We start from the raw sequence: 25,667 nt of genomic DNA, 5'->3' as shown, positions 1-25,667 counted from the left end.
ACCTCCCAACAGGAAGTATCTCCTGCTCGCCGCTCAGTGGGTTTCACAGGTTGTGGTTTGTAGTCACCAGCAGCTTCACCATCCTCCCACAGCACAACACCGTATCTTTACTATAACACAATGAGGCTGTAATGTGAGCGGCGGGCGAGACTAGAGCATCTTCTCTGGATCACTGAGCCTGTGTATGGATTTAATGATGATGAAAAAGAAGAAATTCAAGTTTAAGGTGGATTTTGAGCTGGACGAGCTCTCGTCGGTCCCCTTTGTCAACGGTGTCCTCTTCTGTAAAGTGAGACTGCTGGACGGCGGGTTCTCAGAGGAGTCTTCTCGGTGAGGATGTTTGTTGTGAATACAGTCACTAAAACACCGAGTGTACGTGCTTTCTTTAGCCTGTAGGTTAAGCCAATTTGGCAGCTTTAGCCTGCTTTGATATGATACATTACCAGCTAACTAGCTAACATGCTACATGACAAACGTTAGAAACGAGCTAACGCCAGTTGTCTGCCAATGTTAAACAGTATGTTTGGTTCAAATTAAACGCTACCATCCAGTTAAATCTGTTTTATATGAGGCATACTTTTGAACGTCATGTTAGCACTGACTTGAGGAAACCAACTTCAGCATGTGTGGCAATTTATGTTGTGAAATATAAACCAATTAGTTGGCATTTTCTTCGTGTTCAAGGGTTACATTTCAGAGGCTAACTTCCTCGCTGGTTGTGGAATTGATTACTGTGCTATGAGCAGCGAGCTGACTTGTCACATAACTGCCACAAAGCTAAATATGACTCCTCTGTCAATTGTTGCTCAATCAATAGTCACTAATGTCCTGTGCTATCTCCCGCTCCTGTTTGGTCATAATACTATCACTGAAGTAGGTGTCTGCTTTGTCAACCTGTTATTGATTATGACTGATCAGGAAAATGCAAGGACAATGCAATGTTGTAAACCCTGATAGTAATATGCAGCAAGAGGATGCAGTCCCAAATAATTGCTGTCTCAGTGTTGGAAATCTTTATTTTTACATAAAAATGAAGAGTGTGACAGTATGTTTGTCTCCCACCAGATCAATTTAAACTAGGGGTCGACCGATATTGGTTTTTCAGCACAGACAGAGATTATTACTGAATGAGACTAAGCAATATGTGGAACAGATATCCATTTACAATAAAAATGAAAATATTTCTACAGAAATTTATAATTAGGAAAATAACAAACTTCAACACAAAACTTTGTTGAAATACTTTCAGCGAATGTTTAATCAAAACGGAAACTTTCAACATTAAATACAGCAAGTGCCCTACAACTTTTTATTTTATTTATAAATTTTAGTGAATATTTGAATGAAAAACGAATGACTTAAAATAGCTCCCCGAATTTTTTCAATGTAAAAGTTCCTCCCATGCTGATGCTTTCTTTGCATGTATTGCAGACTGGCTTCCTTAGTGTTGGCTGAGTGTAATCCACACACTTTTTGATTAATTAATTTTATCAGCACTCACTAAAATAAAACAATACAGATGATTGTCAAAAGGCCAAATGTTGGCCCTAATGATCATCCTGGCAGATAATCTGTCGAACCCTAATTTAAACTGTACATCCTTTGGCTTACTCTAAGGCTTTTTTCTTTTCTTTCAAAGGATACTGAAATAGTGGATACTAATTAGTACCCACTATTTTGCGCGTCAGGAAATGACCACATGATGTCAGGGATGGAAGGAAAAAAATCGATGAAGCATAGTCTCGTGATAGTTCGTCAGGCAATATTATATTGGTAGATTGACAAAGTATTGTTTTGTTTTGTTCTTTTAACTCATTATATTGTAAATACACATTAAACATTTGATAGCCTTCTAGAATAATAAAATCATCTGCTTTATTAGTCCACTAGATACTTTATTTTATTAGACAAAACAGATGAATAATTTTTCATTTGGGGACATAATTTGCAGTTGAAAAAGTAATAAATCGCAAAATATTTAATCCTTTTTATCGCAATACTCATAACACAAAACATATGAATTCACAAGAATAAAGTATCTGGACTAGTATTATCATGATTATATTGCATTGTGAGGCCTGCTGTGATTCCTACCCCTATTATTCAGAGTCACCCTGTGGTCCACAGCAATATCAGGAAGATGCTATTATTGCTGTGACGATGAGACAAGCAAAGACAGACAGTCATCTTCTGTTGTGGCTTTTGCTAACAAATTACAGTTAAAGTAGCTTTTATCACTCAATGCCTTATAGAATATAAAGGGCTAAACATGTAAGGCTGCAATTATTGCCATTATGAACTGATGTTGATTATTTCCTCAAATATTTATTAATCATTTGGTGTAGATATTGTCAGAAAATCATGAAAAATGCCATTACAACTTCTTAAAGCCAAACTCGATGGTTTGCGCTTTTGTCCAACCAAAAATCTATAAACCAAAGATATTTGAATAACTATAATACATTAAGAAAAAGAAAAGCAAAAACATTCTCACAACTTCTTCTTCTCCATATTATTATTATTATTATTATTATGTAATGGATAAATATTGATGTTCTGTCAAGTAATTAGCCTAACTGTCTAATAATTGCAGTTTTGGCCCAAATCCCAAAGATCTTCGACAAATTCTTGGAACAGGATATGGAAATATTCACATTTGTAAGCTTGAACCAGTGTATTTCCAGGCTTTTTGCTTTTAAAATTACTTTAAGAATGACTTGATGTGTAGATTTATTTGCGTTGATAGACTAATTGATGTGTTCTTTCTGCCCTACATGAAAATATTGTCCTATGTAGCCGAAAGAACACTGATAATGTTAGAGTTGCTTGGGAAATGCCTCAGACACTGCTTCAAATGCTTGATCGGGTACATTGATTTGTTATTGATTTGTGATAAATAGTGTTACATTAGCTGTCAGAAAAAATGTCAGCTACTTTGCACTATTTTTTTCTGGAAAGTCCCAATATTTCATATCCATACAGGGTTAGTAGTACATCTATTCTTTTTTCCTTTTTTTCCTTAACTCAGCTATATTAGATTAATACTCAGTGTGGGCTGATATGCAAGTTCAAGTATTGCATCTGATATTGGAACATCTCTAGATAACGTTATTTTGGTATTACCTTATAAGAAATGTTGATGCTTACACTGAAGTGGTAGTTAAAAGCAGAAGCAGAAGAAGTAGAAGATGGAACACCAAATAAGTGGCGATGAAAGATAATGGCCCATATGACAGTTATTCAGAGTCACTCTGCGGTCCACAGCAGCGTCACGATAACAATGCCGTCATTGCTGTCAAGGTGAGACAAACAAAGATCGTCTCCTCTGTAGCCTGTTTTTTCTCCTCAAAAATTTGATTGTCTTCTAGCATCAGACTAAGGGGAAGGCAAGGCTTCAGGGATTAGATGGCTACACCGTGATTATATAACAAGCCCATGTTGGCTTTACAGTAAGTAGTTCTTATAAATGGCTTGATAGAAAGGCCCAGTGTGTCAGACTGTGAATCAGGATTTTTCAAAGGTCATGACATTAGGGTCATTTTAATATAGCTACAATTTTCTTCGTACATTTTGTCACATGTGAGCAGCCTCTGCAGCTGAATGAAATTAACAAGGTTCATTGATCTCATAACCCAGACAATGAAGTTCATCCAGTTGAAATTGTAATTAACTCTGTTTTAAAGAGCAGAGGTTGAAGTCAGAGGGTTGTTAAATTTTTCTGCATCAGTTTGATTTATAAAACCTCCCAAATTCAGTGTTTCCCCCGACACTCTTTTGAGTCATCCCAGCTGTGAGTGTACGGGAAGTGAGGATTGTTGTTTTATGAGCCTTTCTTTTCCTTTGGTGTGGCTTGGTATCAGGACTGCTCCATTGTTTCTGCCCAAAACAATTATTCTTTGTTGTATAAGTTTACTTTTTTGGATTTTATGGTTAAAATCAGACATTTTAATTGCAGCTAGACTTGAAAACCCAGCACCAGATTCATTTCAAAAAGATCTCTTTTCTGCATGTTCATGAGAGTTCATGCCTGAAGCCCGACCGCAGCTGCCTTTTAAAGGGAGAGCAGCTGCAGTTAAACAAGATATCTGACCCATGTGTAGAGATGAGAGAGACGGCTTGTGCTTAAAACCGGACTTTCGCACTCTGTGATAGGCTTTTGCTGCGCTGAGAAGTGCTGTGAGTTACAGTACGTGCAATCAGAATTCTCTGAGCACGCAGTGTCCAGCTGGCTGGGAGTTCCCTCTCCGACTCTGGGAGTTCACTCTCTGGAATATGTCAAGCCCAGGATGAAGTCAGCGTTTGTAAAAACATTAGTCACGCATCTGCTGCTTTTTATTCCTGGTGAGGCAGGGGTGAAGGGCACTCAACAGGAGTTTGAACACCCTGTAAATTAGGGGTTGACAGATTATTGGCCATTTGATTTTGAATATCTGTATCTGCATTTTATTTTCATGATCACCTATATAATGAATTAATTGAAAAGTGCAAAGAAAGTGTCAGCATGTGAGGAACTTTTACTTTGTAAAACCTCAGGAAGCTATTTGTATTTATTCTTTATGTAAATTTTCACTTGACTTCATAAAAAGAAAGTTGCCGGGAACTGGCTGTGTATTCGACGTTTCCGTTTTTATTTAACATTGTCCAAAGGCATTTAAACAAAGTTTTTGGTGGAGTCCAAATTCCAAATATTGACCAAAAGATTTTGATTTTTATCGTAATTGCACATCGGTTCCAAATATCGGTTATCAGTCTCATTAACTGCGAATAATCAGTAATGGTATTGGCCCTGGAAAACCAATATTGGACAGCCCCTACTGTTAATTCTCTAAATCTTAAGTAGTCAACACTCATCACACTGCGTTGTTAACCGTCTCATCCCTCAGTCTTTGGTGACAAAAAAAGATAAGCGTTTGTCACAGTTAGGACTTGTTGCATTGTTATGCTTGAGGAAAAGGAAAACCAGGAGGAAAACCATCAGCTCTGCATCTAAATGAATGGCATGTGGGCTGTCTCGACAGAAGGGAGTTGGTTAGGTGAGTGGGAGAGGAGAGGATGCCAGTGAAAGAGAGGCCATCTGGGGTATCATAATGCTGCCCACGCATGCACGCTCTTTTCTCTTTCACTTCATCTTGTCCTCTCACTCAGAGCAGGCTACACCTCACCCTCATTTTTCCCTCTAGTTATTGGCTGGAGATGTGTGTGTGCACGCGTTTGTCTTTTACTCTCCTGCCAAAACGGGCTACACCTGCTGCCGAATCCTTTGGATTCAGCATTCAGAAGAATCAGCGGATGAAAACAGGACTGTGATTAATTATCTTGTTTATGAAGTGGCCAGAAAAACCGGAGGCTAAGCACATAAGCTCCTATTGGCAGCTTGAATCAGTTGCTTGAAGCAGGGAGGCGTGAGAATTGTTAATCCAGTAGTCATTCAACCCAAGTGGCTTACTTTTTATATAACAGTGATATTAAAATTAGGGGTTGACCGATATTTTTTTCAGGGCCGATACCAGTGCTGATTATTAGTAAATAATGAGACAGATAACCGATATTTGGAACAGATATGCATTTACAATAACAACCAGAATTTAGAATAGAATAAACTCAAACACAAAACTTTGTTTAAATGCTTATAGCAAATGTTTAATCAAAATTAAAACTTTCAACATTGTATACAGCAAGTTTCCAGCAATTTTTTTTATCAAGTTTAGTGAAATTTAAATGAAAAATAAGCCAATAAAAATAGCTCCCTGAGCTTTTACAAAGTAAAAGTTAGTCTCATGCTGACTCTTTGCTTGCAAATGTTAAATGTGATTCTGAAGCAAAAGTCTACATTATTTTGTTTTGAATCTGGAACTGTTTGATCAAAGAGTTAGCAATATTATGAAACAGTTCAGATATTCAATATCAACTTTTGATTTTTGACAGTTTCCAATAACCTGTGCTACAGCCACATTTTAGTCAAAGCCAAAAATGTATTAAAGTTTGATACTTCAGTGGTAAACATTCTTTTCCAGTTGCAGAGTTGAGCAGAGATGGAAAAGTGTCCAGTTATCAACGGCTGCATCCAGTGTCACTATGCATGAAATCTTCACCATAAATCACTTTTGTGACAGCCTACGTAAAAATAAAGGCATTTTTTCAATGATGGCTACCTTGATCAGCCCTGATACTGATTTTTGACTTGGGGTCAGGACATCCCCAGCCCCAACATGCACATCATGCACTATACAGAGCAGCTTCTTTCCCCAGACTGTGAGACTCCTCAACTCCTCCTTCGACGCCAAAAAGATGTAGCAGGATTTAGAGTCAAATTTAATTAATTTTTTCTTAAACTACGTTTAAAAAAAAAAAAAAAAAAAAAAGACAAAGAAGAAGTCAGACCTTAAAGAGTGCTTTAACATGATTTAACTTTGTGGGATTTCTCTTTACAGAGAGCAGGTGCAGGCCAACTGTGTCCGATGGAGGAAACGATTCTCTTTCCCCTGCAAGATGAGTGCCAGTGCAGGGACAGGTGTCCTCGATCCTTGTGTGTGTCGCGTGTCTGTCAGAAAGGTATGCTATGTAGCGTCGGAGCTCCAGACTTCACATATGCAGTAGATATACCTACATGGTTTTGTTGACAGTCAGATGCTTTGAATGTGAATTTGCATAGTTCAGGTTAAAGATGCATCAGGTGAAGGTTTAATGCAAATATTAAAAGCTTTGAGGATGAGGAGCATCTCATCCATTTTGCTGTAACTGGGTTAAATTCTGCTATCCATTACATTCACTGCAACTTGAGGGTGAAATGTGAACTCTAAAACGCAGCGAGCGAGCAAGCACAGCATTCTGAAGAAAACAGACTCGTCACTGTGAGCTTTTTGGCCACTCATCCTTTAGCAGTCCCTTAACATTCAGCCTTCCATGAGTGTGCTCTGGTTGTTTAATCGTGTAGCGTTTAAAGATTGTAGATTTTAAAGATATTAAAACAGCTGTACAAAAAAGGAAATGGATAAACCTGAATTAGCTTTCCTGGTGAAATGCATCTTGTGTTTCTACATTGTATCTGCAGGCTTTTTCTGGTGTGCCCTGCCCTCTTTGTTTTAGGACATCGAGCATGTCAAGTGCTCAGAAAAAACGTTGTTATTTTGCCCTCACTGGTGGCTCCCTGTGGTATTGAACTTTAAAAGGTCAAACTGTTGCCTCTTGCTGCTATTTGGACCCAACAAGAAAATTGTTTGATGTAACATTGATGCTATTCTTCTGCCCAGTAGATATATAACATTTTATTATCACAGCTAACCAGACCAGTGTTAAGTTATTAAGTTAGTATACAGGACCCAAACAAATATAATCCCTCGCAGTTATCACTTAGGACCCGCTAGTGGCAGTGTATTTATCTGTGGAGATAAATGTTCGGGACATTCCTGTATATCCAACCTTTAAGTTCAATGACTTGTGTGGTATGTTACATTTATAGTACCAGGACTGTAGAGGATGAATCAATCTCTTTACTTTGATTTGCTTGGATCTGAAATGTCCTTTTCTCCCTCTTCCTTCTTCTCGTCCTCCAATCGTACTCTTTCTCCTACTCCTACAAGAAAAAATCTGCCTTCTCATTCATGAAAGTAAAGGTCCAGTCCTTTGCCCAACTTCCTCTATCACACACTACACTTCTACTACAGCAACTGTCTAAAGCGTAGAACTTTTAAAATTCATGAGAAAACAGTCGTACATGCTACGACTTTGCAATTTTCCCTGAAAAGTAGCTCCAATTGAGCAGAAATATTCAGATGCTTTGAGCTGCAGGAATTATGTAATTAAGTCCATCACTCTGTTTCTATCAAAAAAAGTAAAACTATTTAAACCCGGCTCGTTTCACAATTTTTGCTTAAGTGGCACCAGACACACTACGCAGCATCTTCAGACTGAGCTCCACACCCATCCAGCTGTTTTTTTTTTTTGTTTTTTTTTTGATTTATCAAAAATTGAGCCAACGCTGCATCATAATGTTGTTCTGTAAACAGATACTGCACATTCTCGCTTAATAAATCTCCAATGTTTTTTAAATAAAAAGGCAAAAGTTTGATGTCAAGGTAGATGTAGTGTGGTAAATTTAGTTACATTTATTTAGGTCAGTTTCCAACTCATACAACTCAAATACACAGAAGAAAATAATAATAGTGACAACAATATTAAATGAATTGACCCATTGAAAATGAAAAATAAAAAGTATATTCCTCAGGAAAGTAGCCACTTACATTATCAAATTTCTGAATTTCTGAAAAAAATGACAGTATTTGTAATTCTATCCTTGTGTAAAATATTTAAGTCAATGGAAACTGAGCATCTTTTAACATCGGTTTGTCACTTATGGAGCAATCAGTTTAAAAAAGTACAGACATCTCTATGTTGTCTAGATGAAGTACACAGATTCTCAGAATTTTGTCTTGTTAACTGAGTTTTTGACACTAAATGAAAATCCACCTTTGGATGCAAGCCTGATGATTGCTTAGTCATAGTGTGAAGCCAATCTATGAATTTTTACTTGGCAGGTAGCTCAACCAGATCACAACTCTCCCTCAGTGTCTCTGGTTGTCAGTTTGAGTCCTGGGTGATGCAGAATCGTATACCCACTTTGGTGCTGGTTGTGCTGTGTGAATTAGAAACCCATGACATGACACGATTAATGATACGTTCCGTCTGAGCAGTCCTGCTGACAGACTCCTTGTATTTCTCATTTCTCTTTCTCCTCTTCCTTTTTTCATCTTCTTCCTCTTCAAATTGCCAGACTCCAACTCAGTGTAGTTAAATTAGTATTTAGCATTCGAATAAATTATATTAATTATTCATGCTTAAATGAAGCATTAGGTAAGGTTTTGAATTTTTTTTAATTTATGATTTAATGTAAATGTTTATGCTTCTCTTTTCCAGGAGCTCAAAGGTGGGAAAGCATATGCAAAGGTAATTCCTCACATATTTACGTCATCCAACCCCCATCCCCTAACCCAACCTCCAGGTCACCTAGATTTACAGTAATCAGTCATATTTATGTGGATAGCCGTGTGAGCCAAACAGATGGCCTTCAGTGCCTGCAGGCTCCTTATGTCATGTGTTCTCACTTTCACTCTTTGTAAGTTATTATTTATTTAGCATGCTAAAGCTCTTCTTGTGGATGTTGTAGATCAGTTAAAGCTTTTTTTTCTCCTAAAGATTAAGATTGTAGAAGTTTATCATTGAAAAGGAAATGAGTTTTAAAATGTGTGAATATTGTTCATGTTTCTCTCACGTCCTGACTGCTGTCTTTTTCTCATCCAGAGATTGTCACAGTGCTGACTGGACCAAACATCAGTCTCCTGAGAGAAAACAAAAGTTCACCCTCTGTCATTCTCTCTCCTTCAGCTTGGTTTTGCAGATCTGAATTTAGCAGAGTTTGCCGGCTCAGGGAATACAACCCGCAGATGTCTGCTGGAGGGCTACGATACCAAAAATACTCGCCAGGATAACTCCATTCTCAAGGTAACATTGAAGCTACGGTAACGCATCAACACCAGTCTGATCTGACTTCTTTAGGTGGAAACTTTGGTGTTTAGTATACAGCTCTGTGTTTTTCTGAACAAGGAGGTTTGCATGGAGAAACGTTTTCCCATAAACATTTAGGACTGCTTTCAATAACGACAAGGTTCACAAGGTTCTCAGGTAGTCCATGAGAATGTGAATAGATATTAACCATGGAAGGATAAGAGCAGTGTTTACTGTGGAAAATACTTGGGCAAATGTAGCCATTATCTGCTTTATTTCATGTCTAACAGCCCCTAATATGTTAAAAAAAACAAAATGTGTAAAAAAAAAATTGGCTAACATTTGAATCAGAGAGTTTACATTCCCCATTTTTTTGTTTAGATCAGCAGGGTTCCCAACAGGGTCATGACATTCCTGGAACATGCTACTAAAAAATAGAAATTCGTGAAATTAGAAAACCTGTCTTCCAGCCCCAGAAATGGTGAAGAATCAATATGTTCTGAAAAAGTTTCATTTGCACATTGGTTAAAATGTGTTGATAAATATCACAAAACATGTCTTATGTTATGCAAAGTGCATTCCATGTATTACTTATTTAAAATCTGGTGCTACTGTGTATGACTTTTGACTGTTAAAATGTCACTAAAATTAGGTAATACACATAGATCAGACCTGCAGGTGTCATCGCCAAAACCACAGCCACAGCCCCTTTTTATTGAAAAGAAACACACTGAAGAAACACAAATGCTAAAAAGCTCTTGGATAGCGGTTAACCAAAGCTTTCACTTTAAGATTTAAGGCTCATAAGATACATTAATATTCACTGTCAGTGAGGTAAATCTCTGAATTATGCTGGTGACAGTTACTACTGGTGGATAGCTTTAATAGCTTTGATTGGAAACTGAATTTGTTTAACAATAAATAAATGCAATTTGTAATCCATGACTTTGACATTTTGCAAAGTACCTGTGTGTGCTGGTCTGGTCTATTGACATATGTAGCTAGTTCATGTCAGGAATGTCTAACTAAGGAGTTATATTCTATTACTATATAGTCCTACTCATTTTAAAGGACTTAAATGTAGTCATGGAAATTAATAATATTATGGAAAAGTTTAGAAAATTAATTGGTACCAATGTGAAGGAACTCTGAACAAATTTATCTCTAATTCTTCAAAGACTTTTGGAGTGTGCATTATGATTCTTGACTATGCTTGAACCAAAATCACCTTTCCCTTTCTTTAAACTTAAAACCCCTGTTAATGGAAACCTTGAATGGAAGTCAAACCTGAATCGATTAACAAGTGTCGTTTTCTTGTCATAGGTCATTATCAGTACACAGCTCATGTCTGGAGATCCCTGTTTTAAAACGTAAGTTAAAGTGATATTTTCCAGCTTCAATGTGGTGCTGAATCTCCTTAGGTCTGCAGTTTGTTCTGTATTAGGGTGGTCAGGGTTGATTTAGATTCAGACATTTTAGACTCTTAACCATACATTTGCAGTTTGATTAGAAAACAATTTTATTGCTTAAGTTTTGGGACTAAAAAAGCTTGTGAACTTAAGCCAGATTTAGATGTTTACAGTCCCCTTAAGGCGCCAAAACCAGCCTACCTGGATTGTTATTTAAAGCCCTTTTGTTCTGTCAAATCCCCCGTATCGCTCTCCCCACATTTCCTGCCTCTGCTACCACTATCAAAAAAGCAAAAATCTTACAAACAATATTTCATTATCTTCACACAGCCAAACCCTAACTACCAGCCATATTTTATTTTCATAATAAATATACCTGAATCTTGTACCAAATAAAAAGAAAAAAAGAAAATATGCTTTATTATGTGCTTAAGTTATGACATCATATCTGTTTCTGTAATCTGCCACTGATCCAAGTGTGCTGCTGTAGGTGTGGCACCGGCTGTGTTATACTTTGTCAGGCTTGAGAGAATTTCATTGGAATCAAACATTACAGAATTACGCAAGCCTAAAGAGCTGTAATACACTGTAAGTTGGTGTACTACTTCTTTCGGTATAAACAGGATTTTCAGTGAAAGATGAGTCACTACAGAGAGAGAAATGCAGCTTCACCCAAGGGCAAAATATGACCTAAATATTATTCAGTAGACTGTATGTTTCTGCCATGAGCTGTGTCTCTGTTTTTTGCTGCATGTGTTTAGATTCGGAGTATCCTCAGTATATTCACTTTCAGCTGAATGCCATAATCTTATAACCCAACATTATGGTCTTCCCCTTCATGGTTCAGTCCTCCCTTTTCCATTTGTTCCCTTTCCCACCTTGCTTTGTGTTTTTTGAACAATTGACACATTGAAATACAAGACAGGAGAAGCGGGCTTATTGTCTTTCCCCTGTCACCAGGCCTCCCTCCACAGCCACAGTGATCGGGATCCAGGGTGATGGAGAGAGCCTGCTGGAGGAGAGGAGGGGAGGGGACTCACAGAAAGGCTGTTCTGGTGAGAGCAATCACGCCACATTACACTCCTCTGCTCTGCTTAGTCATCCCGTTGGCTTTTCCAAACATTTGCAAGCACCTGATGGAGCACACTTTTACCAGGCCACTGCGTGCTGACTGCTGAGCCAGTGCTAGGTTTGGAGTTTTGTTCCACTTTTACAGCGGTGTTCTTACGTAAGGGATAATGTACAGAGTCCTGCATCACCCTGTCAGGGTTCATTTAGCAATAATGACCAGCTCGCTGTGCATTATCTCGCTTATTCCACAGCTACTTAACAGAGGTGGGACCAAGTCATTATTTTGCAAGTCACAAGTCTCAAGTCTTTGCACTCAAGAACTGAAATTCCAAGTCAGATCTGAAGTCGTAAACTTTGAGCTTCGAGTCCTAAAAAAGCCATGGTGTGCTCTTCACCAAATGCAATGCTATACAGTGAGTGCAGAATTATTAGGCAAATGAGTATTTTGACCACATCATCCTCTTTATGCATGTTGTCTTACTCCAAGCTGTATAGGCTCGAAAGCCCACTACCAATTAAGCATATCAGGTGATGTGCATCTCTGTAATGAGAAGGGGTGTGGTCTAATGACATCAACACCCTATATCAGGTGTGCATAATTATTAGGCAACTTCCTTTCCTTTGGCAAAATGGGTCAGAAGAGGGACTTGACAGGCTCCGAAAAGTCAAAAATAGTGAGATATCTTGCAGAGGGATGCAGCACTCTTAAAATTGCCAAGCTTCTGAAGCGTGATCATTGAACAATCAAGCGTTTCATTCAAAATAGTCAACAGGATCGCAAGTAGCGTGTGGAAAAACCAAGGCGCAAAATAACTGATATTAATGAGTCTTTTGGGTTCATTAAGAACATGGTTGTTGTTCAATAATAAAATTAATCCTCAAAAATACAACTTGCCTAATAATTCTGCACTCCCTGTATTAACAATAGAGAAATAATTTACAAAACTAATAATAGCTTATAAAATTTGTATTCCATTGTTGGAAGTTGCTGTGTCTCAGTCTGTAATTTCTAGCATAAATTATCTTTTACTTTTTCCAACTGCCACTAGTAATGTTATGTTTGTTGTTCATGGTTTTTACCTGCAATGTGATTGGATACTGTTGGATCTGGGGACTTAACCATGCAAGAAACGAATAACCTTGATGTAAACTAATTCACGTAGGTATTAAGGTTTCAAGTATTTTCAAGTCGAAAGGCTCTAGTCCAAGTGAAGGCACAAGTCATTGATGTGAAAGTCAAAGTCGAGTCTGAAGTCATCAAATTTGTGACTCAAGTCTTACTATAGTCCAAGTCATGTGACATGAGTCCACACCTCGGTTACTTGATAAAGAAATCAATAATTTGACACAAAGTATCTATGAAAAAAAGGATTTTGTTGCTTCCACTGAGCATCTATGATTACAACTGCGTCCATAGCAGCATTATTCAACAAAACCATGTAAAACAATTAAATTACAAATGGTGTGTCTTGATCTGCTCTCCTTTTCTATGTGAGGTTCCTGCTAATAACTGTAAGATAAAATATTCCTTCCAACATTTAGGCTTGTAATCACAAGATTGAACCCAATTTTCATTTTGTTTAGATACCACCTGCATAGCTGTGTAAGCTCACTGTGCACGAGTAGAGGAACATCACCCACAACACATGGTTATAACATCACTTTCTATTATAAATCATGATGTATCTGTCATATGTCTAACCAATTATGATTGATTTAGAGGAGTACTCCAGTTACATGTATAATCATACAGTGGTTATAGTCCAGGTTTACTGGCCAAATTCACAAGGAAGGCAAATTTATTGCAAGTAGTATATTCTGATTTTCTATTACATAAAAAAACACCCTTGATAGTTTACATCAAGTACATGCACATTACTTACGAATTTAACTGCAGTATAAGCACTGATTTACTTGACAACTCGACATATTACACCCCACCCGTGTGTCCCTACCAGCTTTTAAACCACACTTACAGTATACGTTGGTGCTAATACAAACCAACCATTAACCATTAAACACAAGCATTCACACAAGTACATGACCGAAAGGCTTTTATTGTGAAGCAGCTACAAGAATGAAAGCTTTATTTGCTGCAGAGTTTAGCCATTTGCATTTAAGGTGAAGTGCAGACAGGTTTTTTCAGCACTTTTTGTTGACAGGCACCTATAGCAGTTTGGTTCAACTTTATGGGAGTTAACCTTTAGTTAATTTCTTTGACAAGGTCACAAATGAAGCTGCAGAAGTTGATCTGATAACTTGTGTCTGTTCCTTCCTCATTGTGTGTGTGAGCTCTACAGCATCATGAACTCATACTTCATAGACCTGCTATTTATCTCCCATCCAGCACCATGAACATATTCCTCTTCCAGCTGCCCCTTTCTCCTACATGTCTCTCCCCTGTTTTACTCTCATCTCTCTTGTCCTGTGTGTTTGTCCATGTGTGAACACATTGCAGTGTTGAATGCTTGTTCCTCCTGGAAGCTTCAGAGAGCAGCGCAGCTCTTTCATCTATAATTTAAACTAGCTCTCTTTTAGATTATCCACAATCTGCTCCGACCCTGTAGGCTCTTACATGGTTAAAAATAGGAGTGTGTGGAAGTGTCCAAATGGGGGTTGTGTGATTGCATGTGTGCAGCATGTGTGTATTTGTCTGCAGAAGATGATGCTATTTCTCATCAGCATGATCATGCTTTGGCTGTGCATGTTTGCAGCGTTGTGGGCAGGTGTTTCCTGCGTGTGAGCAGTTTTTGTTCAAATGGTAGGTTAGGAGCAATTATGTTGTATTATTTTGATGATGGATTTTCATTATAATAATATACTCCTGTATACTTATCCTCCAAGAAAAGTTTAAATGTGACTAATTGAGAGGGTGTGTTAACCCTTAAAAGCATAGGAACTTACAAGTATTTGTACGTAGGCCAAAAATAACCTGCAAGATAATTACAATTTGGGCTGGACAATATATTATTATATCAATACTGTGATACTAAACCAAATATTGTTTTAGATTTTGGATATTGCACTACCCTAAGTTATGTCTTTTCCGGATTTTAAAGGCCCCAATACAGTTAAGTATTGTAATTTTCTAAACTTAGCACTGTTCTAGCTCTTCTGTTGTTTGCCTTTACTTACTTACTCATTATATCCCCATTACTGATAATTATCAAAAATCTTATTGTGTAAATATGTTGTGAAAGCAGCAATAATCGATCACACAATACCTGCACAACAGCAGTATCAAGTTACATGCTCAAAATTATTGTGATATTACATTATCTTTTAGAGCCCAACCCTAACTAGCAGCCATATTTTATTTTCATAACAAATATACCTGCAATTTGTACCACATAAAATTAAGTGATTGATTAATTAATTATTTTAAATAATTATAAACATTTGTAATGTATATTTGTCATTTTTGGCTATTTTCAAAAGAAAAAAAAGCAGAAAAATAGAGTTTTTTATAAGGAAAACTTTTAGTATGATATGCTGAAATATTTATGCTACCAAAAAGAAAACAGTAGTTGGGGGAGTTTTGACTCAGCTGTTTGTCTGAAAGTTAATATCTCATGAACTATGTCTGTTTTCTGATGTGTTGCTGAGATAGAAGCCTTTCCTTCCTTTCCTGCAGACATTTGAACTCTGAACTGTTCTGTTTCCTCACAGCTCAGCATTTTGCCTGTTTACCTACTTGACATGAAAACGGTGGCACACGTGTTCATGTGGCTGCACTTGTTTTTAAAAAAGCTCAAACTTACACACAACTGTAAACACAGCACCTTCTCGGCTATCATAATTGCTGTATGACTTTGCTTTTCGGGATGTCCTTTCCAGTCTCACCATCAGTGCATATTGGGCATGATTTAGATTGCAGTACCACCTGAGATCTGCCACTTTTGTTATAACCAGAAGAATATAATGCAAATATTAAAAAAATGAATTTTGAAATGAAGATTTGCCCTCTGAATTTTTGCCACAACCCAAAGAGAGCTACTGATTTGTTCAGATTCGCCAGCTGTGGTCACTGGCTCATTAACTCAGGGAAGCTGAACCAAGGCACAGTGGGTGGGAGGCAGAAGGCTTTTTTTTGTTCTGTTGGCAGAAATAAGCGACAAATCTATCAATCCCAGTTGTACAGAATATAGATAACTCACTCTAAGTAACAAGACACATACTGGGTTTATGTGTGTAGTCTCAATCAAAACCAGATCTTCTTCATGTGGACAGGTGCTCCATACAGTGTCTGGTGCCGAAAATGTCTACAAAGACGTGAACACTATGTTGATGTGATACTTGATCATTTACAGAGGGAACATGTGATGCTGTGTTTAGCTATTCCTGCTCTCATTCACACAAAAAATGTCCGTACCACACACAAATCTGGTGTCTTGAGCTTAATTTAGCCAGTTCCTCTTTGACTATATGAACAGGAAAAGCTGTACAGTTTTTACTTAAATTATGGTAGGGTGTTTTTTGCAGTAGACACACTCTTCCGGAGCTTTCAGGCTTTCATTATCCTGTATGTCTTTTCTCATCCTGTATGTCTTTTCTACTGTTCTCTGTAATCCGACAGAAAGTCGAGAAGGAAAGTGTCCTGTTGTCTCTGATGATCTTGGGGGCTGTGGCCATTCCCGAACATCCAGTTACGCCAGCCAACAGTCCAAACTCTCAGGTAGGCTAGCCACACATTTAACAAAATGCAAAGTTTGTTGTCTGATTTACTTTTGTTGACTTGACATCGATGTCAGGGAGCATTTTTTTCAGAAATAATATTATCAGGGTTCCCACACATTCTCATGGATTCTCAAGACTTTTTAATGACCCATAACATTTTTTTCTTGCCCCACTTGCCCAGCTTTTTTCAAACGTATCAGATTTAAGTTAATTCAAAATTCAGCTAGCTGGCACGCATGAAGGGAGAGACGTAACGCGAGAAGAAAATGGAGAAAAGTGCGTGATGGTAAACAAAATACATCGACACATATTAGAGCTATGTTTCGTCAGCTAGAGAAAATAAAATGCCATGTTACATTGAAGGTTATCCACAGAAGATTACTTACACAATTTCATCACACACAACAAAATTCCATGACTTTTCAGAAACTTTCAGAAAACCTTTCACAAGTATTTAGAGTTTGATTTCTTACAAAAATATGGGAAAAAAGAAATGAGCAACTTTGTAAGAAGTGTTAGAAATTCAGAGAAATTAGTAGATTTTGAAATATGATTTTAAAAAAGCTAGGCAAAAAAAGCAACGAAAAGTACATTTATTACTAGTATAATTATAAATATTTAAACTTATGCCACAGAACTATTATTATTATTAATATTTTTTGAAAGATATTTTTTGGGCTTTTTTATTTGATAGGACGAAGTTTATATGTGAAAGGGTTAGAGAGAGGGGGAAACATGCAGCAAAGGGCTGAGGTCGGAGTCGAATCTGTGATTGCTGTGGCGAGGACTCAGCCCCTGTACATGGGTCACCCGCTCTATCCACTGAGCTGCCGACGCCCCAATTATTATTATTTTTAAGCGGCCTTTTTCCAAGTCATTTATGTGTTTGTCTTTATTTCTTACTTTCCTTTAATTTGTGCCAATTTTCTCAGACTTTTTACTAATTTCTTGCTGTTTTTTTCTTCATTGAAGTTGCTGATTGTCTTCTTCCCATTTTTTAAAAAAGAAATCAAGCCAATTTACTCAGGTTCCAAAGGGTTATTAATTCAGTGACTTTTCCAAAATTTTGGAATGATTTGTACATATTTCATGACATTTCCAGGCATGTAAACGTGATTGTGAAATTCCATGACTTTTCCAGGTTTTCAATGACCGTGGAAGCCCTGTATCATGCTTATGTAGCTGTCCCAGCTGGCCTGCTGTGTGAAAGAATTAAAACTAGCTGTTACTAGCCTCACTTACATAGGGCATGTGTGGAAGGTCAAACTGAGAAAAGCTTTCGACTGAGGTGGAGGGAAGCGATAGAATTATTTTACAGTGACACTTCACCGGAACAGTTTGAACTCGCGGCTCGAGTTTCCATCACAGGCAGATCAGATGACCGTAATAAACGATCAGAGGAAGCAGGGAGATGCATTGAGAGCAGCTCTAATGGCCCTCTCATTTTGAATTTAAACATGTATTTCCTGCCTCATCAGTATGTGGGCAGTTTGCTTTTTCATGGCTGTAGTGAACTGATGCACTGAGATAATAATGATGATAAACTTTATTTATACATCTGCTTTTAAAACAAAGTTACAAATAGCTTCACACAGTTGAATCACAATGGGAACAAGAGTACAATGATGGATTTAAATCCTACAATAAAATAATGCAAAAAACAAAATGGCATAAAATACCCAACAAATATATGATAAAAAAAAAAAAACTCAGTGAGCTAGTTTTAATAAATTTTTTTTACAAGGATAAGTTTGGAGAAGTGATTTGAAACATGTCACTGATTCTCAAAGCCTCAGATGTCTTGTGCTTGAAAGGACTTCCTGCAGCTATGAACCGCACAAGAGTGAGTGGGTGTCACTGCACAACTCTGCTGAGCTGATATCTTTCAACACGCTGAAAGTTGCAAATCTATTTGACAGCACAGCAAAATGCGTTTTGACAGGAAAGAAACTATTACTGTTTCATGCCGAGTGAGAATAACAGATCATTGATTTATGATGTAATGTTGTAACTCAGATGTAAGACAGTGAGGTCTGTATTTTCTTCTATACTGTATTCCATTAGTAAAGCAGTTATTGGACTTTTATGTACACATTCTCTTTCCTTAATGTTTCGATACAGATTAGACCACTGGTGTATTTCTGTAGCTGGTAGTTACAATCTTTTGAATGCTGCAGTTTATCTTTGTAGGATTTTTTAGGGCATACAGTCAAACTTAGTGACAAATCATAGTGATAGTGAAACAAAGTGGAGCATTTAGCAGCTAAAGAGCCACATATTTATTTCAAAAACAGAGCTAAAATAAAGTCAATATTCAACTTAGATTCATTGTGGCTGAAGCAATCAGTTATTGCAGATTTAAGAACTGCTACTACAGTGTACAGATACTCTAAAATCATTGTCGATCTCTCACAGGCTACAGCACAGGTCACTCCCGCTCCTCCAGTATGTCAGAGTTCAGCCACCGGAGAAACCATTCAGTAGGCAGCGCCTCAACGGGCATCGGCAGCATTCCAGAGCCCAGTGATGACCGGGACAGAGAGTCCAGACCCTGCCCTGCTTTACCTGAGCACCCAAACCCCACCGCCACCACTAGCAACCCAGCGGGTACACCTGTGCGGAGCGCCTCGTCCTGTGAACGACTCAACAGGTGAGTCTTTAAGTAGTTGGGCAGGTGAAGAAATGTAATTTATGAAAAGCACATACAGATGTAGTCATTGTCAGTTCTATTTAATGAAGATAAAGCAGTCAGTAAGTCAAACATATTTTTATTGCTGGTAAATAACACACAACAGAGTAGCAAGTTAGTTTAAGGAAGTTTACAAATATTAGATCACACCTAAGACTTGTCTCATATTTCAGGAAACAGCTGTAAAAAAAAAAAAGCAGTGATGCAGAGCAGCGGAAAAGCATGGTTTCATTATGTGGTGTCAACAGTTTGTCATTGTGTATGTGTTAGCTAAAAATCTCCAACCTTGAATAAAGCGGAGCAGCTTCTCTTAAGACTAAGGATGGCCTTAAGTATTTTCATGGTGTAAGTAGCACTTTATATTTAGCCAAGCTCTTGAAAACCATTATTCAGTCATGTTGTTCTTGTATCAATATTACCGCAGACTGTGCAACATGTTTTACTGTATCCACTGTTTCAGGTTTGGGATTTTTGAAGGAATAGTTTGACATTTTGGGAGACTTCTTCCTTGCTGACAGTTGAGAAAGTCTCCAACTTTCATATCTTTATATGTAAATGTGAAGCTACCACCAGCAGCTTGAGTCTCCACCGGCTGCCTGGCAACCTCACAGTGACAACAAGACTTCAGGAAGTGCGCTGGCCAAGAAATGTCCTGGCTCATATCCCCCTGTTAAACCACAGCATGTTTTTACATTTGCCTCTTGTATAGATTCAGCAAATGAGATGTAATGTGTTAATTAGTGAGGCTTGGAGGTGCTGCTAGGCTTAAAGTGCAGGCTAGATGCTTTTCCGCTTTGAGTCTTCATGCTTAGTTAACTGGCTACATCCTACTGTTGTACCTACAGACATGAGAGAGACATAAATCTTCTCGTCCAATCGTAAGGAAAGTGGATAAGCATACTTTTCAAAATGTTGGTTTGCACATATGACCGTCTTGCTTTTTGTTAGAAAAATGCGCAAATAATATGCACAAAACTTAGATGTAATTGCAAAGCTGACCATAGTTTCAAATCTTTGTGGCAATACAGGTGTGATAAAAAGCTTTTTAGTAGTGTTGAGCAAAAACAAAAAGGAGCTTCAGCCTCAAATGTTTACAGTAGTAGCGCTGTGTTATCAGCAGTTAGTAACTGACAAGTGTGTGTCTGCTACTAAAGACAAAACATTTGATCACAACTACATACAGGCATCATTTCCAGCCCCTCAGGTTGAATCCCTCGGCTCACAGGTTGACCACAACCCCGCTGAGCACTAAATGGGATGTAGATTCAGTATGAGAAACAAACAGCTTTTTCAGTTTTGCAGTGAAAGCCATTAGTGGTCAACTAGACACAAAATTAGTCTCATATATCCTCCCCTCAGACACCCAGTGAAGCAGGACTCCATGGAGTCTCAGCTGAAGAGAATGGATGACACGCGGGTGGATGCTGACGATGTTGTTGAAAAAATTCTCCAGAGTCAAGACTTTACACCAAGCCTACTGGACTCGAGTACTGAAGGTGGGCTACACACTCACTAACACACACATTTTCTTAATGGCAAATTTCAGGCTCCCAGGGCAAACACTGGCCTGTAGAGCTGCTGGATGCAGATAATAAAAATTGACCACACAAATTGAATTTAAAGTTTAGTAGGGCTTCGTCTAACAAGCTTTCATTTTTCATTATTGTACTATAATAAACTGATGATCAAAGTAGCCAAATTAAGCAATTAGACACAAGAGGCTATGGTTTAAAGAGATTTAGGAAAATCTAAGGAACATAATAAAAATGTCATTGTCAAATGTCACAAAATGATAATGAAAAAAGAATAAAAATAGTATGTCACAAAACAAAAAAGAAAAAAGTCACCGCATAGTATGTCATAAAACAAGTAATGAGACGAGTAGAAAAGGTTGTGGTACAGTAAGTCCAAAAAACTGTATTAAAAGTCACTGTGTCACAAAAATGTGATTAAAAACTTGTATTGCAGTATGTCACACAAACAGTAGAAACTGTTATAGTTTAGCATGTTATAAAAAAAGCAGTTAAAAAGTAGTAATGGTAAAGTATGTCACAAACAAGAAACAATATTATATGTCATAACACAAGTGATAAAAATGTAGTATGTCATAAAAAAATCATGTTAAATTATAGTGTGTCATCTAAACAAATCCTAATTATAATGATATAGTATGTCATAAAAAATCATAAAAAAGGCATAGTATAGTATGTCATTAGAAAAATCATCATGTCATAGTATGTCATTAAGACAATTCTAAAAATGCCATAGTATATTATGTGGTTTAAAAAATAATTAAAACAAAATAGTATGTTGTCCAAAAAAATTTGAAAAAATGTCAGTATAGAATGTCGTCTTAAAATGTCATCGAAATTTACTACTATAGTATGTCATCAAAAAAAATGTTTAAGTATCATGTCTTATTTAAAAAGTCATGAAAACAACGTTTATTATATCTTGTCCATAAAAATCATTAAAACTGTCATTAAAAACAAATCAAAACGTCATAGTAGTCTTGAATTTTAAAAAATCATCAAAATATCATCAGTATATGTCATCAAAAACATCATAAACATGTCATTGTAAAGGATTTCGTTTAAAAAAATCTTCAGTACCATAATACGTCATTACATCATCAGCAAAACATACTTGTGTTGTCAAAAATCATCATAACATCAATAGCATGAAGATGTCATTGTATAGTATGTCTTCCAAAATAGCATGAAAAATTCATACTATGGTATGTCATCCAAAATAGTAAAAAAAAAAAGTCATAGTATAGTGTGTCTTCCAAAATATCATAATATTTCATACTATAGTATGTGGTCACAAATAGCCTAAAAACTCACAGCATCGTATGTCGTCCAAAATAGCATTAAAAAGTCATAATATAATTTCCCTTAAAAAATAGCATAAAAAATTCATACTATAGTATGTCTTCCAAACTATCGCAAAAACGTCATAGTTAAGTATGTTGCCCAAAATAGCATGAAAAAAATTAATACTAGAGTATGTTGTCCAAAATAGCTTAAAACCGTCATAGTATAGCATGTCATTCAAAGCAGTGTCCCAAAAAATTGTACCGTTGTATGCTGTCAAAAATAGCAAGAAAAAAAAGTATGTCATATGACATACTATGCTGTGATGTCATAAACATGCCATACCCTGCCATATTTTTATTCAAGCAATAAAAATGGCAGAGTAAAGTGTGTCAAAAATTAGTAATTAAATAAGTTAAGTATGTCATAAAACAAGTAGTAATAAAGGTCATAGTATAGTGTGTCATAAAAGATTTGGCATTTAAAATATTTAGGTCTTTGTAATATTTTTTTCGGCCTTCATTGTTTTTAAGCTCATTCATGAACTTTTTGTACTTTTAAGACCTGGCGGAAACCCTAAATTCCCATCAATTTGTTGTTAATTGCAGCTCAAGTCTGGATCACTACTATATTTGTTAAATGCACAACTACACTGCATAATAGAGTAATTAACTTCACAGTGTTGCATTACCCTGTGAGTCATTTTGTGTGCTTTGAGGAGTAGGACTTTTTTTTTCTTTTCAAGGTCTCATTCAGCTCAAAGCAAGAAAAAATAAAGCTGCAGTCAATACATGATTATTTTTAGATTGCCTAGCAACTGGCTGCTCCTCATGACAAGAACAATACAGGAGGATGTGGGTGCTCTCTGTACTGACCACCGTTCTTTTTCAGAGGAAGGACTGCGTCTGTTTGTCGGCCCTGGGGGAAGCACAGCCCTTGGGAGCCATCACCTTCCCACCAGGTGAGCCTTGTGTTTTTACATCTCAACAACTGTAAGATAGATTGCCCTGACAGTTCGGCGCTAAGATGCATGCCCCCCTTAGGGTGAACTGGAGTAACTTCAGTGATCCCATAACTTTTGATTAAGTGCCAACATTTAGTCTTCAATTTGTCCAGTACTTTGGTTTATGATTAAATACTTGCAAAATCAATTAACATTGGCTTTTGGCACATTTTACTATGTTTTGATAACAGTTCTGTATTTAAATAATGACCTGAAGAAAAAGAGGGAATGACTTGCATCGTCGGTTTTCATTAGTAAGAGTAATACGTGTGCCAGACGTTACGCGGTGTCACTTTTTTTTCTCTTTTCTTGTTATTCCAGGGTTGGTGCTGGAGCGTACGAGCAGGTAGTGATGAAGCGTTAGACCTGCAGCCACTCGGAGGTAGACTGACACTGCTTACATCAAATAACCAGAGGCGAGGCTGTGTCAAATTTAATCTGCATTCCTACAGCACACACATTACCTGATGAGCACCGTGTCTGATCTGATCACTTCATGAACTGTTAATATTACAACAGTGCCCTCCTATGTCCATATAGGTCCTACAGGACACTGTAGCTCCCTGGTAGAGCTTAAAGAGAAAGAGGTAAACTGTTTCAATATTGGTTTAAAAGTACTGATTAGAGTTAAGAGAAATGAAACACTTACCAGCCTGTTTAAATATTAACATTTACACAACTGAAACTCCTCATTTTCTGGGTGTAGCTTAGCCTCATCTTCTTGAGGTCAGCATCCAAATTCAACCAATTTAAACTGTTAGAAACTGGAAGAAAACGTTAAATTATTCTCTGTTATGGAGGACATCAGGACAGGCTGTGTGTGTGCATAATCAGACTGAACTGAAATCTACGCTTCAGTGCGCTTTCAATACATTCCTTTAGTCTCTCAGTGTTTGTGTCGGACTTCCTTTTCAAATAGGATGTTCTGTTTAATATTTGCCTATAAGCTGCTAAAAAGCTGTAGTTGTATTCTGACATACATTGGTGTTTTGAAGTCGAGAGTATTTTACTACAAAGACGAGGCATCAGATCTGAGCTATTTGACAAGTGAATGGTGACTGTGTGTGAATGTGTATGTCTGCCTTGTGGCAAGACCATTTTTATGAAGTGTTAGCTGTTATCTTGGATGATTTGTGGGATGTGACACGATCTCTTGTGAGGAATGCTATGTTGGTACTTGAAAAGAGAAAATTGGAGAAAGTGACAATGTGCTGACTTTTATCATTTGAGGTTCTTGTTATTTTGTTGGGCTCACTGCTGAGCGTTGTTTTAGAAAATCACAAAAAACAAAACAAAAAGGGGCTCCTATGATGACCATTACTATAGAAGGGGATATATCTAAATTTCAGCTATGTATCTTGTAAACCTACGCTTTGCAACTTAACTACATCTTTCTGAGCTGACCTGTTGATCAGGACACTCACTAAACAAATGGAAGATCCTGTGAAGTACTAACAATTTAATGTGTAACTGATGCATACTGTTATTTGTTTCACTGAAGGATTGTAAAGTGAAAGACTAGTTAAGTAACCTACTGCCATGAAGAAAATACTCAACAGCACCTGTTTTTATAAACACCCAGAGTAATAAGTTTGTGTGTGTATCTATACCTCCTAACATCAACGGCAAAATTTAAAAACAGACCCTAGCAAGTAAAATTAACCAACACAATTCATAGCTGAATGATTGGCGAATCTATTCCCAAAAGGAATAAAGTGCGCAATTTATTCCCTTTATTAGCAAAATACACAACACATTGGTATTACCTTGGACCCGGCAGGCCTATGCATTATATAAGACACATTGTAACTGGTGAAAACAGACTGTACAGTATCTGTAGTCTTCTGTCTCCTGTCATAAGCCATAGTAGAGGTAGGATACTTCCTCTTCTGGAAAAACTGTATACATGTTATATCAATATCTGCACAAGCGTCATCAGTGTATGGTGTTTTAACTATACGTCAGTGTTCTCTGTTTCATTGTTCGTTTTCTGTTTTCTTCTTCGTTTTGTACGTTCTGCATGGTCAAGACATCCTTTTGTTAGCTTGCAGAACTTCACGTCTTTCCTCATTTGATATTGTGCCATCTTTTAATCTTAATATTTCCACTTTGAAGGAACAGTTTCGCTCGCCTAATTAGCACGTAGGAAATCATCGTTCTCATTACTTCCTGTTCAAAGCAGGCGTATGCTCAGTGTATGATGTAACTGTAAATCAGTGTTCTCATTTTGTGTTTTTAATTTTGTGGCATGTTTAAAATGTCCTGTAAAAAATATCATAGTCTTTGTTTTCTGACTATTTCACTGCAGATATTGTGCCATATTTTTGCTAAATATTTTATTGTTCAAAAGTGTCCTCACTACATAGTTACGACAGTGTTAAGTGTATGGTTTATGGCTACCAAATATCAACTTTTTTTGTTTGTTTTTTGTTTTGGGGTTTTTTGATTAAAAAAAAATCATTTATTTTACCTGTGTGATGCAGGTATAATTATCTTGGTAC

General features: G+C 37.1%; 1 protein-coding gene across 1 annotated transcript; it reads left to right on the top strand.

The window, feature by feature from the left end:
- The first annotated feature begins 97 nt into the window (after window positions 1-97).
- fam102bb (family with sequence similarity 102 member Bb) lies at window positions 98-25,616 on the top strand. Its single transcript, XM_042483671.1, has 11 exons — window positions 98-330; window positions 6,432-6,552; window positions 8,914-8,943; window positions 9,382-9,498; window positions 10,825-10,871; window positions 11,871-11,965; window positions 16,558-16,656; window positions 19,074-19,308; window positions 20,707-20,843; window positions 23,055-23,124; window positions 23,488-25,616. The coding sequence occupies exons 1-11, from the start codon at window positions 185-187 to the stop codon at window positions 23,528-23,530; spliced, it is 1,140 nt and encodes a 379-aa protein (XP_042339605.1). The 5' UTR covers window positions 98-184; the 3' UTR covers window positions 23,531-25,616.
- Window positions 25,617-25,667: the final 51 nt, after the last annotated feature.

Source organism: Plectropomus leopardus, chromosome 3, assembly GCF_008729295.1.
Source record: "Plectropomus leopardus isolate mb chromosome 3, YSFRI_Pleo_2.0, whole genome shotgun sequence".
NCBI lineage: Eukaryota > Metazoa > Chordata > Actinopteri > Perciformes > Serranidae > Plectropomus > Plectropomus leopardus.
The sequence above is the reverse complement of the archived record's forward strand: the minus strand, read 5'-3'. Positions and strand labels throughout refer to the sequence as shown.